We start from the raw sequence: 17,500 nt of genomic DNA, 5'->3' as shown, positions 1-17,500 counted from the left end.
CTCGACTAGTAACAGAAGCTGCTGCATAATCACGTAGCCTTGCCACCACAGCAGTCAGTCGCTGACAGCCCTTAGTTGGCTGCGTCGGCGGCACCAGCTGCCGACAAGGGCGCCTGAGGTCCGGCCTACTGCGGACGGGGCCGGGCCGCTCGCTCGCCTACTGCGGACGGGGCCGGGCCGCTCGCTCGCCTACTGAGGACGGGGCCGGGCCGCCCGCTCGCCTACTGCGGACGGGGCCGGGCCGCCCGCTCGCCTACTGCGGACGGGGCCGGGCCGCCCGCTGGCCTACTGCGGACGGGGCCGGGCCGCCCGCTCGCCTACTGCGGACGGGGCCGGGCTACTGCGGACGGGGCCGGGCCGCTCGCTCGCCTACTGCGGACGGGGCCGGGCCGCCCGCTGGCCTCTGCGGACCGATCCGAGCCGAGCGCACCATCTCCAGGCCGGAGTCCGCCTCACTGCATGACACAGCGTCCGACACGCGGAGGTGAGGTGCCGGTGCCGCGGACGTCCGCGCGCGCCCGGCCCGGCTCCGTCGATGCGCAGTTCGCTCTGAGGGTCGGGAGAGGGGGGGGGGGGGCGACAGGGCCGGTAGATCGGGCCCGCGCCGCCGCCGCCCAATGTTGATCGCTGGCGGCAACAGTGGCGGCGGAAGTGCGACACCGGCCGCCCACGCCAGCCCGTTCCCAGCGCCGGCGGGCGCGCCACGCTCTCAGTAGTGACAGGGCTCGCGGCGCGGCGCGGCGCGGCACGCAAGCGTCGCGCCGCGCCACCCGGTCCGGTCTGAAGGGGCCGCCAGCCAGACACGGGGCTGACAGCGCGCCGACTTGGCGAGCCCCAGCGACCGCGGCATTGTCACGACCTTGACTCGACGAACTTGAGGAATGGCCCGGGTCAGCACAGCCACGTCAGGCATTTGTCTTGTGGGGTGAATGGTCTAGCTCAGAACACAGTCGCCATACCGGCAACATTTAACGGGCATTAACAATCAGGAGGTACCAAAAATTTTCAGCGCACTTGACCGGACCGCGTAAAAACCTACATACCACGAGGGTGTGCGCTTTCCGGATTTAACGAGGGTGTCCACAATAAATCCACGCCACGTCGTAAATAGCCACCGTTCTCCAAGAAAGAGCGAGTCGGCTTTCCCATTCGACTCAGCACCCTACACAACTCGCCATATCCAGACCACCAGGCTCTGGGGAGGGGGGAGGGGAGGGGCACTACAACACTCAAAGAGATTGGGCCCACAGAAAGTCAGTTTTCAATTACATGGCGTCTTTCTAGTTGCCAAAAGTTATCTCTTTAAGTTGCAATAATTCCTAAACGGCTTCAGCACGGGTCGCATGAGAGATGAGCCCGCTATTTTGATCCCTTTATGACAACGTCCTTGTCCGACGCGTTAAAACGAAGAGTATACGTGGCAACGTTTCAGTTGTTCGAGATTGTCAGGACTGGAACGCTTTCCTGTCCAAACTTTCTGCCCACATCGGGTTAAGCACCACAGCAAAGAAATCGACCACCGACACCGGTGGTCTGCTCCGCCGGGACTGCGGCCCGCGTCAGTGACTAGGCCCTCACGCCACTGGCGCCCGTCGCCGAGCACGGCGAGAACAGTGCGCTGCGTGCGTGATTAGCTGGAGGTAATCGCCAGACAGATCTCCGGGTCTGTGGCGCCTCGCCGGGCCTGGTCCACGGCGCTGGTTTACTGTGCTCCGGGAGCGCAGTGGACCGGCGCGCGCCTGTTTCGTGCACGCTCATCGCTAACGGTTTTACCTGGAACCTATCACGAAGTACGTTCACCTCGAACGGCATCCACTTATGTTGGGCAATGTTCGTCCCGTCGAGTCTCGTCAAGCAGCGTGCTCTCTAAGCTCCACGTATGAATACGTAACTGACCCGCTGCGGCCCTTTCGGGGAAACGATCGCCGGGAGAATCGGTGCGGCGCACCTTTGCAATCGCGACAAAATCGCTTGCCAATCGTGTCCCCGCCACATCGTTTCGCACAGGTTTGTTTATTTTCAAATCATGCGTGATCCCGGCCACGTCGTCCAATTGTATAAGAACATACGCACGTAGTTAGCACCTTTTCCCTCAGAGGCGAGACACTGCATGTCTTATCTACTCCTACCCCGAATTCCAACGAGTTCCTGCGGATTTCCTCCACATCTTTTCCAACCCTCTTGGCTCAACAGACCGGGTCACGTTGACAGGGTGACCGCAAATCTATCATCTGCACGTGAGAACTTATGCGGGATCAGTCATACCATAGCCCAACCATATATAAGACTTTGAGGGACCAGCAACACACCTCCAGTCCAGGACGCTCCATACTCCTGGGCCCAGATACTGCTCAGCCAGAAGAATTCGGTTCCACGCCACAGATTTGTCTGGGAACTCTTCCGCTCCATCCCGATGTTGACAATGTGTGCGCGCGCTGCCCGACCACTGCCAATTGGACCAGGATGGGGCGGGGTGGGGTGGGGTGGGCGCTGCCAGACCGGTCCTTTCCTGGCCACTTCTCCCTGCATCAATTGGCTCGGCGTCTGACGGGCACCGCCCGGTGGAGGGAGAGGGGATGGGGGCGCAACGGCCCAGAAGTCATCACCCACCGCCCTCTGACGACAACACAGAGGCAAAGCGAACCTGAAAACGAACGCGAGACATGACGTTCGCTGGTTGACCAACTCCACACATGCTTGCACTCCTGCCAATTTCACACCCATTTTTTGGCGGTAAACAACTCTCGTTTTTTGCTGTCGACTCCGTATCGCGGCCAGCAGCCGAGGCGGTCTGACAGCTGCTTGCCGCGATGCCCGGCGACCGCGGCCGCCGAGCGGGGCACGGCGGGCGCCCCGCCGCAGCGCGACCGGCCCGAGGACGAATGAACGGAGCCGCCGTGGGGCCGGCCCCATGGATCAGTCTTCATGTCACCAGGCCAGCATGGCAATCACCGGACAGTGTGCTCCCAGGCGACCGACCCGACGGGCCAGCGGCGAGCGGCGGGACGGGCGCCGCCTGCGCCCTGAGGTCACTGGAGGAGGGCTGCGGTCGGCGTCGGCGCCGCACGGCCAGCGGGGGGCAGGCGGAGTGGGGGGGGGGGTGCGCTCCCGACCTGCGTGTGCGACCACGCCGGCGGTGCCGAGCCAGGCCGGCCCGGGCGTCGTCGCCCGCTGTTGTGATTGGCGACAGCAGCAGTGACGGCTGCTCGGCGTCGGCCGGGGCCGTCTCCGGCCGAGCGGGGCAGGAGGCGGGCCGCCGGTCCGGACACAGAGGCGCCGCTGCTGACTACGACGGGGACCTCCGGACACCAGACCGACGCTCCGCCCAGCGGCCGCCGGCGCCGCCTTTTCCAGCTAACCGTCAGCACTGAAGACAAATCGGCTGGGCGGGCGACGGCGGCGGCGAGTCGACTTCCTGCCGCGAGGGGGGGGGGGGGGGGGGGCGGCGGGTGGATGGCTTGCTGTTTGGACTGCGGTCGGTGTCCGCTAGACATAGTGCGGACACGCCTCTGCCGCCGGCTGGTGTTTAGGCGCCCGGCAGTCGGACATCAACATTGCCAGACACGTCCGGGGGCCCCGCGCCACTCGAGTCACGACTGAGTCCTCGCGACCTAGGTCATTTTGAGTATAGGGTTTCTATTCTGACTATTATTAGCCAACAAGATACCAGGAGGTACTGGTTAAACGACGTCATGAAACAGGCGGCTTGAAAGGCCGGAGTTGACAACATGAACAACGCTTGTTTTACTGCGTCGTTTGGCCAGTCAGATCGGTAACTATCCGCATAAGAACTCATAATGCCGAAGTGCCAGGAGCTCAAGGCATGTCTTGCTTACATAGAGCGGGTGGACAGCGGCTATGATTGCCTTCTCGGCTCAGCCGCGGCCCAGTCGAGGTCGTTGGCTCGCCACCGAGTCGTGAAGGCGAAGGCCGCGTTTCTACTCAAGACCGGGAGGAAAGCGCCACAAGCGAGCCACGGATGCTCTGAAAGACCCGCGGACGTCTTCCCTGGGACAGATGCTTGGCCAAGCCGAGCGCGTAGTGTAGAGTATGTTGGACGGGCGGCATAATGCAGGGCTGGAACACTAAGAAACCGTCCTAGCGTCCTACAGGAGCTCGTCACAACCATCAAACGCCACCTTCCGGGACGATACTTCGCCCTCTTTGCTCTGGGTGTTTTCCATAAAGTGGACAGCCGAAAACTGTCAACACGCCTCAGCTTAATAACGAAGTACCGCAAAAACATGCAACGCTGGATGGATTGACTGAAGTTTGAAATCGATTAATGTTCCAAATTAAACAGAGGGTTTTTCATTTCCTAAGCTGCCGCCAACTTTTTACGGCACCTTACAGCTCCAGCATTTGTTGCTCGCGACACCGGAGGCGTAGGAAACCGCTTAAGATGCCTTGCAGGATAAACCGGTCTAAAAATGAATCGCCACTTCAAGCGTTAGTTTAAACGACAGCGGGAAACAGTTGATGTCAAGATAACTGGCGTTCAGGACCATTCAAGCGACATCACACCAAGGCGACCTCATCTATCTATCTATCTATCTATCTATCTATCTATCTATCTATCTATCTATCTATCTATCTATCTATCTATCTATCTATCTATCTATATGTGTATACATATATATATATATATATATATATATATATATATATATATATTTCAAGTCAGTGGGGGGCAATCGAACACTTGGTCTCCTTATTCGGCCCTTTCAAGTCGGTACTAGCGGATCAAAATCATCCGAACAGTGATGTGATGTCTGTTCACACACACAACAGTGATGTGACATGTGATGTGACAACCATGACAACAGTGATGGCCGCGTATTTTGCAAACGTGCGATCGCTTTTTGAGTATGTATATATATGTATATATATATATATATATATATATATATATATATATATATATAATGACCACATGACCACATGAAACAAGCCGCCAACATAGCACCGCTGCACTCCCAGGCCGGCATTGTGGGGTTGATGCCACCGCCATCAGCAGGTAGCATCGCTGGTACTGGTGCCCCCTCGGTACGCAGTTGAGCACCGGTCGGCATGACTCGCTCCCCATCCGACGTCACGGGGTCTATTCCAGTCGTCCTCGTATGCCCTGGACGCCCTCGTATGCCCAGGCCCGTCACAGTCAAACTTCATATATCACAGCGTACGCGAATCTATGCATGTCAAACTCCAGCAATAAGCGGGCTCGTCTCGAATTATAACAGCACAATTCCAGGCGCCCGGCAGCGTCCCAACTCAGTCGTCAGTGAGTGACTCCCACCTCCGGCCGGCCGCGACCATCCAGCTAATTGAAATCAGGCAGCCGTTGCTTGGCTTCGTCGTCCCCCCCCCCCCCCCCGACAGAATTTGCGAAGGAAATCGCAAGGTAGGCAATGCGCGCCAGCTGTATGGAAGAGCTGGGATCGCGGGTTCGTACCGAGGCTGCCTAAACTGTGAACATTTTGTTCGCTGAAGCCTTTCATTTGAATACTTAAACTAACCATCGCTTGACATGTCTCTGACTAGTCAGTGGGGGGCAATCGAGCACTTGGTCTCCTTATCCGGTCCTTCCAAGTCGGTACTAGCAGATCAAGGTCATCCGAAGCAAGTCGGTACTAGCAGATCAAGGTCATCCGAAGCAAGTCGGTACTAGCAGATCAAGGTCATCCGAAGCAAGTCGGTACCAGCAGATCAAGGTCATCCGAAGCAAGTCGGTACTAGCAGATCAAGGTCATCCGAAGCAAGTCGGTACTAGCAGATCAAGGTCATCCGAAGCACAGTGATGGCCGCGTATTTTGCAAACGTGCGATCGCTTTTTGAATGCTGTATCGCGGTCTGGACGGAGGCGGCCAACCCCCACTCAGAGCAGGTCGATCGAGTGCAGAATAAGTTTCTTATTTGGTTACTTACTCACACATTCTCCGGGCAAACAGCTTCTCTTATGACAGCCTTCTGCTCCATTTCTAAATCCCATCCCTAGCATCACTAAGAGTGCAGCACGATTTACTCTTCCTGAGACACATCTTCCAAGGTAAACTGGACTCAAAACTTGCTAAGCTGTTTGCCCTTGCTTGTACCGCCTCGATCGACCCGCGCCTGAGCTCTGCTCGCTGCACCTCGCACTTGTGTGCGGACTGCACGAAACGGTCTATTTTGCAGACTGCCGAGCGTTGGGAGCACTGTTATAACCAGCAACATTTGCGCCGATACCATTCATAACAGCTTTGACATTTTTAGAGTTCAAGTGATCAACGATTTTTTTTTACTCTGCCACAAATTCTCTTAGCTTAAAGGTGTCTCATGCTTTACTTATATCCATACTACTGTGTGTTGTGTATTCGTCGTATTTAAACGACTTCGCCTGTTGGGGAAGCGCCAGTCATGTAGCGTAACACGGTTAAGCAGCAATACCGCCGTGCCGCGAAAGAGGATCAGGTAAATCATAATTGGCTACCACCTGGTTACCACACAATGTCCAAGGGTCAGCAAATACGCACGGCTTATATATATATATATATATATATATATATATATATATATATATATATATATATGGGTGTGTGTATAGACACATGCCACTGTGTCGCGTGAGAAGCGGAGACAATTAAGATCATGACACAAACTAGAGAGAAAAAGGCACAGCAAGAAAGGCATGTTCATTTCTAGGAAGACCTTTGACAAGTGTATGCTCCTTTGGGGAACGTGGTATGGTTCTGGAGATCTTCAGAGCGAAGCCTGTCATATCAAACATGACCTTATACATGGTAAATACCATGCTGCTACAGACTGTTATTGTTGTGGAACCGCGTCACGTTTTTGATGACTGATCTGCTCGACACAGAGGTGGGGATGTTTGTGCAGGATGTTTTAGTTACGCCGGCTCGGTCTATGAAGTCGACGTTAAGTCGTAACAATGATCAGTGGGTAAATGACGCAATTTGGTCCCTCTTCTGCTGCGAGTACGTTTTAACACTCTCCTCAGAGCTTTGGAACCGATCCAAATAAACGTGGCACAATAAGCAAATAAGTGCCGCCCGCAAATAAGTGCCACCCTCTCGTAAAAAGCATCTCGTACACTTGGACCTCATGTGTAGTCATGCTTTCTCCAGCGCGGGGTTCAATGTTTTGTCGAGGGAATGCATTCACTCATGTTACACTACAACACAAAACTGATCGCACTGGCAAAGAACGTGAGTCAGGCTTGTTTGCAGATGAGTGTGTTAATGTGCACACATGTATGGATGAGCTCATGGAGGCAGCATCGTTTGCGCGGAAGACAAGTTGCTTTTCCGCGGAAATTTTTCCGACATGCCAATATCTTCACAAGCGTTTGGTGCCGACCTCGTTGCTCTTCCGTGGAAATTTTTCCGATATGCCAATATTTTCACAACCGTCTGGTGCCGACGTCGAGACACAAATACAAGCCCAAGAAGTAACGCCGTCTTTACATACCTCGTTTTGGGAGCAGACGGAATCATGCACTGTCTATTTACGAGGAAGACCCACTCAGTATACCCATTTTTCTTTAATGCTCCATTACATCGAGCACGTTCATATACCGCTCTTAACAACACGTACGCTTAAAAGGAATGTTCCGCATTTGAAGATATTGAAGAAGGCATCAAATATGGAGGAAGAAGCTCAATTATGACTATTGGTACACTCTTAAGTGGGAGAGGCTGCTCCAGATGACCCAATTCTTCTGTTTAGTAAATACAGTCCTCAATGCGTCGTTGTTTGGTAACTCATCGTACCCTCCATAACATTGATTCAGAGGTTATTGACGGCCGCTATATCTGGAAATCAAGCTAAAAAAAACGCCGGACATCAACGATTCGATCATTGTTTTGCTTGACCTTGCTCGCCGCATGGTCGATGGAATGACAGGATTTGAATGACGATAATATGGCATCACGGACGCCTGGGTAACCTTAAAAGTCTCCCCCAAATGGTCTGCGCTTCTTCGCGGGCGTGTAGCTCAGAAACTAGAACGGTTTGGATCCGAGGAAGGGTAGGGCTGTGAAATGCACAGAATAATCTTCAACGTGTCTATTTCAGTTCAAAATCCCTTGCAAAGGTGGAGCATCCCCTTAATTCTTGCCAAACGCAGCAGCCGAGAGGATCGCCATTAGAACGAAGTGAAATTTAACATACACGCTTCTCCTAAGTGATGGAAGTAAGAGGCACGCTTGTCCAGAAACTGCGACGTGGTGCCGCACCTTCATTACAGGTAGGACTGACATACGCGGTAATGGATCCCTCCCTTTAATCCCTTGACCCTTTTTCTGAGACCGGCAATTAAAGCTTTTTGCTGAACGTAATTCCCGGGCTCAACAGCTTCACCGAGCCGTACCACCGGCCCACTCGGCCAGACCACATTAACACGGGAAACGGCACCAGCCCGGCCGCAGCAGCCGCAGCTGCAGCCGGAGCCGAGCAGCTAGCTGGCCGGCAGCAAGCGCAGCGGTCGCCGACGGCCGTGTGTACAGGTGCGTCTTGAGCGCAGCAGCGCCATCGATCGGTCCGGAGCCAACGGCGGCCGGGGCCGGCGGCGGCCCAGCCCAGCCGGGTGGCCCGCGCTGCGCCCCGCCGCGGCTGTCGGCAGCGCGTCGCGCCACGGCGCCCCACCCAGCACGGCTCCCCTGGCCGAGCCGTCCCTGTGGCTGCGGCGGGCCGTCCCCGGGACTGCGGCGAGCCGTCCCCGGGACTGCATCGAGCCGTCCCCGGGGCTGCGATGAGCCGTCCCCGGGACTGCGGCGAGCAATCCCCGGGACTGCGGCGGGCCGTCCCCGGGACTGCGGCGAGCAGTCCCCGGGACTGCGGCGAGCCGTTCCCGGGGCGGAGGCGAGCCGTCCCCGGGACTGCGGCGAGCAATCCCCAGGACTGCGGCGAGCAATCCCCGGGACTGCGGCGAGCAATCCCCGGGACTGCGGCGAGCAATCCTCGGGACTGCGGCGAGCAATCCCCGGGACTGCGACGAGCAATCCCCGGGGCGAGCCGTCCCCGGGGCGTAGGCGAGCAGTCTCTGGGGCTGCGGCGAGTCGCCGCGCCCCGCGCTGGGGCCGACAATGCCAACACCGGCACCTGGCCGGGAGAGGCGTTGCTGGCGCCGACATGTCGGCGCGGGTGGCGGAGCGACACTCACGCGCCGGTTGGGCGGGCTCGGCCGACGGCACTGCGGGCAGCTCCGCGGCGGTCGGGCCCAGGTCCAGCAGCTCCTTGTCCAGCTCCTCCTGCTCCAGCTCCTCCAGTTCACGTTCCAGCTCGTCCTGTGTTGCGAGTGGATTCAGGATCAGAGACATGCGGTGCCAGGGACAGTGACGGCAGCAACGGAGGGCAGCAGCGACCGATGGGGCCAACACTGGCGCCGTTCGGGAGCAGCGACGGGTGGCGCGGGAGCACGAGGCGACAACCCAGAGCCAGCGTCTGGGGCAGGCGCAAGCCACATCAGCGCCACGTAACGTCAGGGGCAGATGACAGAAAGGGACAAGTGACGTAAGTGGCATGTGACGTAACAAACACATGACGTCAGGAATGCGAGTCAGGGACAGACACAGACAGCGTCGAGGATTGGACCCGCAATCGTGGCCCAATCGTCACCACCATACACAGTGCAGCGCTACGTCGCACCTAAAGAGGCGCCTTCCTTAGCGAAAACAACGCACGCGCATGACATGAAAAGCACGTCCCACATAAATCTTGAAAGACACAGATTCAAGCACATGTATCAATTGAAACAGTGGCACGAGCGTCGGTGGGCCCATTCAGCGATGGTCCCAGCGCAGCCATCCCAGGTCATAAATTGAACCACTGCACCCATTTCAGTTTCCCCGCCACTTTACAGGAAGTGAATAATTGGCTTTTACATGGCCACTCTGCTAGATACAAATAAATACCATAAAAATAAGATGGCATGAATGGGATAACTTTGAACATTAAATACGTAACCAACTAACTTATGTTGAATAAACTCAGTAAAATATAACGAACTGAATTCCACCTAAATGGCATTGTGAGCTTCAATGAGCTGACTTGGCCGCTTCCGCAGGAAATCTGAGCTACCAGTGCACACCATAGGAAACATGAAATGCAGTCCAAAAGCATTGAGCACACGTGTCACTGTCAAATTAGCCTAGGCTCCAAGCGATACCGACAGCTTTCTTTCATGAGTCAGCCTGCCATTCCTTCGTGAAAAATAGATAAATTTACTCTGAGAACAGAGCTGGCTCTCCTGTCTGTCGCGCACACGACGTGTGGGCTTACCACATATGCAATGTTTCGTCTCACGTTATTACTCTGGGAAGCTTCTCCACACCCGGCCCATTCGCAGGAGTCCAAGATGACGGCGGGATTTCCTCATCATTCACAGCATACTGCCCCTCTTCAACCACCGGCTGTCAGCAGACGCCACCAGCACAGCAGCCAGCAGGAGACCGCCGGAGCCACGGCATGAACGCTGGTCCGACACATGCTGATCTACTGACCCAGCCAGCCCCTGGCACAGCACTCTACAGTAGGCGTCGTTGCATCCGTCTGCCACCCACATTTGCACAGTTCTTTGTAACTATGACCGACGGACGCACGTCACTGGTCGGCGGCGTAACCTCTGCGTTACCCGGCAGCATAATAGAGTAATAAGTTCTCCGGCCAGCAGTCGCGTGGGAGGCGGAGGGAAGAGGGTAACCACTTTCCAAACAAGGTCCCGAGCTTCATTTGCAAACGGAACGCGGGAGCGTTTCCTGCGATGACGATCACAGCTGGATAGCACGCAATGTGTAGACAACAGAACAACCATAGCATCGATGCATCGTCCATGCGCCCACCGCCACCGGCTTGGCATCTAACCAAGAGAGCAAATGCTTGGAAGGAACGACGAGCACGAGCGACAAACCTGTCTGCCGGCGTGCATTTGACCAAAACAAGAGCAACACTTGCAATGCAAATCACACCACATTTTGATCGACATCAGCTGAGTTTGCTGATTTCCTGAGAAGGTGACACCTGCTCACTGACAAGTCGACACAGCGACTCTTCCCGGACGACGGTCGAACCAGCACATATAACCTTGATGAAGATTGTGCTTTTCATTGTCAGAAATTTACATCCACTATTGGGAGATAGCGGTACCTGGTGCGAGAGCCAGTGCGACAGATGCCCTCAGTCTTCTGGAATCCATTTCATTACACCCACACCACGCCTATTCTATCCTGGTATCATTATATCCTAGTTTGACACCTACGCTGGCGTTTGTACGTGATCCTCGCGTTGGTACCGAATGCACAGTTTAAAGCCCGCTGAACGTCACACGTGGGAGGGCGTGGGAAGCGGGACTGGCTGGATACTTCGGTGCATTCCACTTGGGGTTGGGTTAAGTAGCGGATCATCTGTATAACGTTGCAAACGCCGGTATTTGCGTAGGATGGGGATCGAAATTAGTGGTGACACTCGTGCCGTCCCAGGTAAGTTCATATCCGCGCGCATAAGCACAACAAAGCGACAACGGTACCAATCGGGCTAGAAACATACCACGTCACTACAAGGACGTGCGTGATACATACTGCATTGCTATACTCGCACTAAAATCCCAGTCTTCGTTCCATACATCAGGTGGCGTCTCTTTCTTTTAAGCGTCGTTGCACGGATGCACGGTTTCTGCTGGCTTTCAACTCTGCCGTTCCTGACTCGCAGACGATTCTGTTTACTAAAGATGAGCTGACCCAGGGGAGTTTTGTTCATCAGATTTATCCGGAATAAACATTGCCCAAATTTGTTCAAACACTAATGCGATGTACAACGCAACAGCTGACCAAATACTGCGATGACAGGCCTCGCGCATATAGGATTAACGATGACCCCGAGCATAAATCATGACACTCTTTACGCGAGAGCGACCGGAATGTAGCGTGAGTGGGCAGTGATTACGAATCAGCCTTGCGTGAATGGAATAAAAGCAATCATGGGCAGCACAAACTAGCAGTTATGTTTTCTGTAACTAACTTAATATCCTTGCAGCAACTAATTATTGCTTTATGCAGCTTTTGCGCCGCAGGAGCAACAACTTTTCAAACGTTTTGTTGAATGAATTCCCACACATATACGCAAGATGGTTGATCAGGTGGCCTTTTCCTGCACCACTGCAAGATAACCACGGCTTTGCACCCACCGTATTCGATTAGCATGACAACGTAACGCTTCCAAATCGATAACAGGTAAAGGATACGGGTCAGTGGCCCAGACAGCCCTCCCCCAGGGGGACACACAGGCCCAGATGTCGGTAGCAGGCGATGTAGCGGCATGAAACCGGTACGAACGCAGCAGACAGCGACAACCACCGTACCAGCAACAGAGTGAGTTGATGTATTCAAACCAGCACACATAAGTGTGCTCACCATGGATCCGCCCCTTTAGGAGCGTTTTTCAGGACTGATGTCGAGGTGGGGATCAACATCGGGTCGAGAACGTGAGGGCCGTGACAATTACGCAGTCCGTGACAATGACGCAGTCCGTGACAATTACGCAGTCCGTGACAATTGCGCAGTCTGTGACAATTACGCAGTCCGTGACAATGACGCAGTCCGTGACAATGACGCAGTCCGTGACAATTACGCAGTCCGTGACAATTACGCAGTCCGTGACAATGACGCAGTCCGTGACAATGACGCAGTCCGTGACAATTACGCAGTCCGTGACAATTACGCAGTCCGTGACAGTTGCGCAGGCATTGTCCCGTTCATTGTCACTAATATCCATCCAAAAAGATATGCATGATTGTGTTAAATGCCTTGGACAACATTAAATTCAAAAGTGGTCAAAATTGCCAGAGCTGTGTCATCTCAAATGCATCGCTCTGTTCGATTAGAGCTGACAAGCCCGACCAGCCCAATCGTCAGCTGGCGCTCAAGCGACGTTATCTGCGATCTAGCGCGCCAAAGCTTCGCCAGCGGATCTCACCTGGCGACCAAACCAATCGCTGACTTTCCAGGACACTGATCAAACGCACTGGTAACGGCTTCTCCAAACCCTGATTCCATTGTCATATTTTTTGGCGCGATCTTCATGATAGCAACACACAACTCTCAGATATGTCGGCGCCTCGTTCGTTCTGCGCTTGTCGAGGCTTCTCACTGGTTGCACAGCAGCCAGCGATCCACCGCGCTTCCTCCCGACTCCAAGCATGAATCCTGGAGTTCGATCCGTCGGCTCGCCGGATGATCCCGGATTCCAGCAGCCTTTGAGCTCCACGAAACCGCTATATTTGTGACACCCGACCAGCAAACATTGGCCGTCGACGACCGCCGGCGCGGCGATGTTTCTGTGATGTTTCTGCAGATCCGACACATGTCTTTTCAATTCTATTCGATCCGATACATCCCTGTTCAATTCAATTAAATTTGATGCAATCCGATCAAACCGAGCGGCCGCAGGGCGACCATCGCCGGTGTACTCCCCATGATCGGCGTCGGTATACTCCCCCTAGCCAGCGCCGGTGTACTCCTGACCGGCGGCGGCCGCAGGGACCGGAGGGACGACCGGCCGCGCGCCCGGGCCCGCCCACAGGCTGCCGGGTCGTCACAGGAATGAACCGGCGCGGCCACCAAAGACTGACCCCAGCCTGAGCCGCCACATCGTCCCGCCACACATGGCCAGCTGTAATGAACCGGTCCCGCGCCATACGCGGCGTGAAGACGATCTATCTAAATTGTACCGTCGAACACGCTTACTGCGGGATGACCGACCAGCACCAGCTTCGACGATGAACTTGCAAGTGGATGACAATCGCGCGGCACACCTAACCTCGGGGTAGAGTGGCAAAGTTCAGCCACGTGAGTGTCAAGGAGAGCAATATTTTGTTCGTGTTATTATACACGCGTCTTGGGGTCCATTGGCTGTTGCTCCTCCCTCGTCCACGATAGACCAATCAGAAGCGAGCTGGATGGCGGTCAGCCCAGCATCTGCGCGCCTCGGGCAAAGCAAATCAGGCGAGCGAGTCAGGATGGGAGGGTTTGGGGTTGAAGGGCAACACATAAGCAGCAGATAAGCAGCATAAGCAGATAAGCAACACATAAGCAGCAACAAGAGTCGTGGTGCAGGCCGGACGGAGGAGTAGATAGACGTCTGATATGGCATGAATTATTAATGGCTTCCCATGCACCCAACTAGACAATTTTTCACGCTGCTATAGGGCACAAGTGAGCACGGACAATGGAAAGCCGGATCTGCTGTAGCGAGATCACACCCAACATCCTCCAGTGTTTTCCAGGTCACCCACCATCCCAATCTCTCCCAATATTCCTTAACCGTACGCACCCAACACCCGTCTAATAATCTCCAGGTCACCAACCGTCCCAGTCTCTGCTCTAGTGTTCCTTAACCGTACGCACCCAACACCCGTCTAATGTTCTCCAGGTTATCCACCAGCCCAATCTCTCCTCCAACATCCCTTGGCCGTACGCGCCCAAGGTCGGCTCAGCGCTCCGCACTGCGACTCCCGCACATTACTTGCAGGTGCCGTTCGACGAACTGGTACCACTGCAGTGTGGCACTAATTGCGTGTCACGGTTGCTTGCAAAGCCCATTACCAGCCACTGTGCATCTGCTCGGGCTTAAGTTTGCTCAAAATAAACGTTCACAGGAAGGACGTGACCACGCTTCCACGATGCCCGGTTTGAGCCGCCGGTACACCAGCACCGGGCGGTTCAGGTAAAACGGAGCCAGACACCGCGACCGCAGGAGCTCGAGCCCGGCGTGTCCCGGAGGCCTCGGCATGGGCCAGACATCGCAGCCCAGGACTGGATTCAGGAACACCCCAGACGCCTTGACGTGGGACAGTCGGCACACAACCCAAGTCCTCATGTCGTGTCTTCGAGCCACTTAGATAAACTCGGAGTGACCTATTTATTGTGCTGTATCTTCGTTAGGAGAATAGCGTGCGCGCATTCGCATTGTTCAAAAGAACGCGCTATGCCTCACCTCCACTGCAATGGAACGACCCCATGGGTACTGAACCACCAAAAGCAGTAAAAAGAACGAATCTGCAAAGTAAGTAAAACCAGTGAAAGCAGTGTTCTAGAACGAATTGCGTCCATATCCACCCTGTCCGGCGACTAAGTGGGACACAATCCAACCCGGTGAGACGCAACTGCAGCGCGCCCAGTCCCAGTCCCGCCCAGCACAGCCGGTGTTTTTGTCGCTCGCCGCTAGGTGACGGACGTGCGGTCCGTGCGGGACTTCGTCGGAGCCCTGTCGGAGCCGGCCGCGGCCGGCTTCACCACTTCATCCGCGCCCCCCGGCCGAGCCGACGGCGCGGCTTCGGGGCGTGATTACTCAGGCTAGCCGCGCGCGCCGCCTTACGCTCCCGCGGAGGTGTAGTCGCCGTCGCGATGTGTGCGCAGTCGCAGCTGGCGAATGTCGGCGGGCGACGTCGCGGCTGGGAGATTATCCCCGCCCAGATTCTGCAGCCACCATTATCAGTGCGCATCACTTTCCAGTTAGTGAACATCTGCGGACTTGCTCCCTCAGGCAAGTGCCCTTTTAGCATACGGCTGGCTGCAGAGGCCACGCGCCAATTTTCGGACTGCATTGTACCGAGAAGGCCCGGCAAAGCCCAGCCGACGGTCACACGCGCCACTGTTCGGACTACATTGTACCGAGAAGGCCCGGCAAAGCCCAGCCGACGGTCACACGCGCCACTGTTCGGACTACATTGTACCGAGAAGGCCCGGCAAAGCCCAGCCCACGGTCACACGCGCCACTGTTCGGACTACATTGTACCGAGGAGGCCCGGCAAAGCCCAGCCCACGGTCACACGCGCCACTGTTCGGACTACATTGTACCGAGAAGGCCCGGCAAAGCCCAGCCGACGGTCACACGCGCCAATCTTCGGACTACATTGTACCGAGAAGGCCCGGCAAAGCCCAGCCCACGGTCACACGCGCCACTGTTCGGACTACATTGTACCGAGAAGGCCCGGCAAAGCCCAGCCGACGGTCACACGCGCCAATCTTCGGACTACATTGTACCGAGAAGGCCCGGCAAAGCCCAGCCGACGGTCACACGCGCCAATCTTCGGACTACATTGTACCGAGAAGGCCCGGCAAAGCCCAGCCGACGGTCACACGCGCCACTGTTCGGACTACATTGTACCGAGAAGGCCCGGCAAAGCCCAGCCCACGGTCACACGCGCCACTGTTCGGACTACATTGTACCGAGAAGGCCCGGCAAAGCCCAGCCGACGGTCACACGCGCCAATCTTCGGACTACATTGTACCGAGAAGGCCCGGCAAAGCCCAGCCGACGGTCACACGCGCCAATCTTCGGACTACATTGTACCGAGAAGGCCCGGCAAAGCCCAGCCGACGGTCACACGCGCCACTGTTCGGACTACATTGTACCGAGAAGGCCCGGCAAAGCCCAGCCCACGGTCACACGCGCCACTGTTCGGACTACATTGTACCGAGAAGGCCCGGCAAAGCCCAGCCGACGGTCACACGCGCCACTGTTCGGACTACATTGTACCGAGAAGGCCCGGCAAAGCCCAGCCCACGGTCACACGCGCCACTGTTCGGACTACACTGTACCGAGGAGGCCCGGCAAAGCCCAGCCGACGGTCACACGCGCCAATCTTCGGACTACATTGTACCGAGAAGGCCCGGCAAAGCCCAGCCGACGGTCACACGCGCCACTGTTCGGACTACATTGTACCGAGAAGGCCCGGCAAAGCCCAGCCGACGGTCACACGCGCCACTGTTCGGACTACATTGTACCGAGAAGGCCCGGCAAAGCCCAGCCGACGGTCACACGCGCCAATCTTCGGACTACATTGTACCGAGAAGGCCCGGCAAAGCCCAGCCGACGGTCACACGCGCCACGGCCGCAGCGCATCTGCGCCGGCGCATCTAACGCCCGGGCTGTGGTTCTACCCACGCTAAACCACACGGCGCTCAAGCCACCAAGTTCACGGGTGCGTAAGGGTCGTGCAAGGAGCATCGACCACCGTTCACGCATCCCGCTTCAACGCTTTACGTGACCTAGACGGGACATCGTGCATTATACCGACTGGACACCCGCTCAATGCCGAAGTGCGTGTTGCGCCAGTGGGCCGTAGGACCCACCGCATGGCTGAGGAGGGTCGGGGCAGCGGGCGCGGGACACTGGCACCTATCGTCACCATACACATGCAGGCCGGGTGTGCGCCCTGGGAAGGTCGCCGGTATGGATTTCCCGTCCAATTCCCGGAATGTCGGCTCCGGCATCAGACGACTGGAGCCACAGCAAACCAATGACATGGTCGAAACCAGACCGCATAAAACATGGCCGATCGGATGACGCATCGCGACTATCTTAATGGTGCACTTTCCAAGTTCTCCGACGAGAGAGAGAGAGAGAGAGAGAGAGAGAGAGAGAGAGAGAGAGAGGAGAGAGAGAGAGAGAGAGAGAGAGAGAGAGAGAGAGAGAGAGAGAGAGAGAGGAGAGAGGAGAGAGAGAG

General features: G+C 56.1%; 1 protein-coding gene across 1 annotated transcript in view; it reads right to left on the bottom strand.

Moving 5' to 3' along the window:
• shrb (charged multivesicular body protein shrub) overlaps positions 1-17,500 on the bottom strand; it is a gene marked incomplete in the record, with an annotated part of 44,406 nt that overhangs the window by 16,341 nt on the left and 10,565 nt on the right. Inside the window, 1 exon segment of the mRNA XM_037238987.1 lies at positions 9,161-9,284. Coding sequence (XP_037094882.1) covers positions 9,161-9,284 — 124 coding nt within the window.

Source organism: Pollicipes pollicipes, unplaced genomic scaffold (assembly GCF_011947565.3).
Source record: "Pollicipes pollicipes isolate AB1234 unplaced genomic scaffold, Ppol_2.1 Scaffold_3087;HRSCAF=3621_pilon_pilon_pilon, whole genome shotgun sequence".
In the NCBI taxonomy this organism is placed as follows: Eukaryota; Metazoa; Arthropoda; class Thecostraca; order Pollicipedomorpha; family Pollicipedidae; genus Pollicipes; species Pollicipes pollicipes.
The sequence above is the reverse complement of the archived record's forward strand: the minus strand, read 5'-3'. Positions and strand labels throughout refer to the sequence as shown.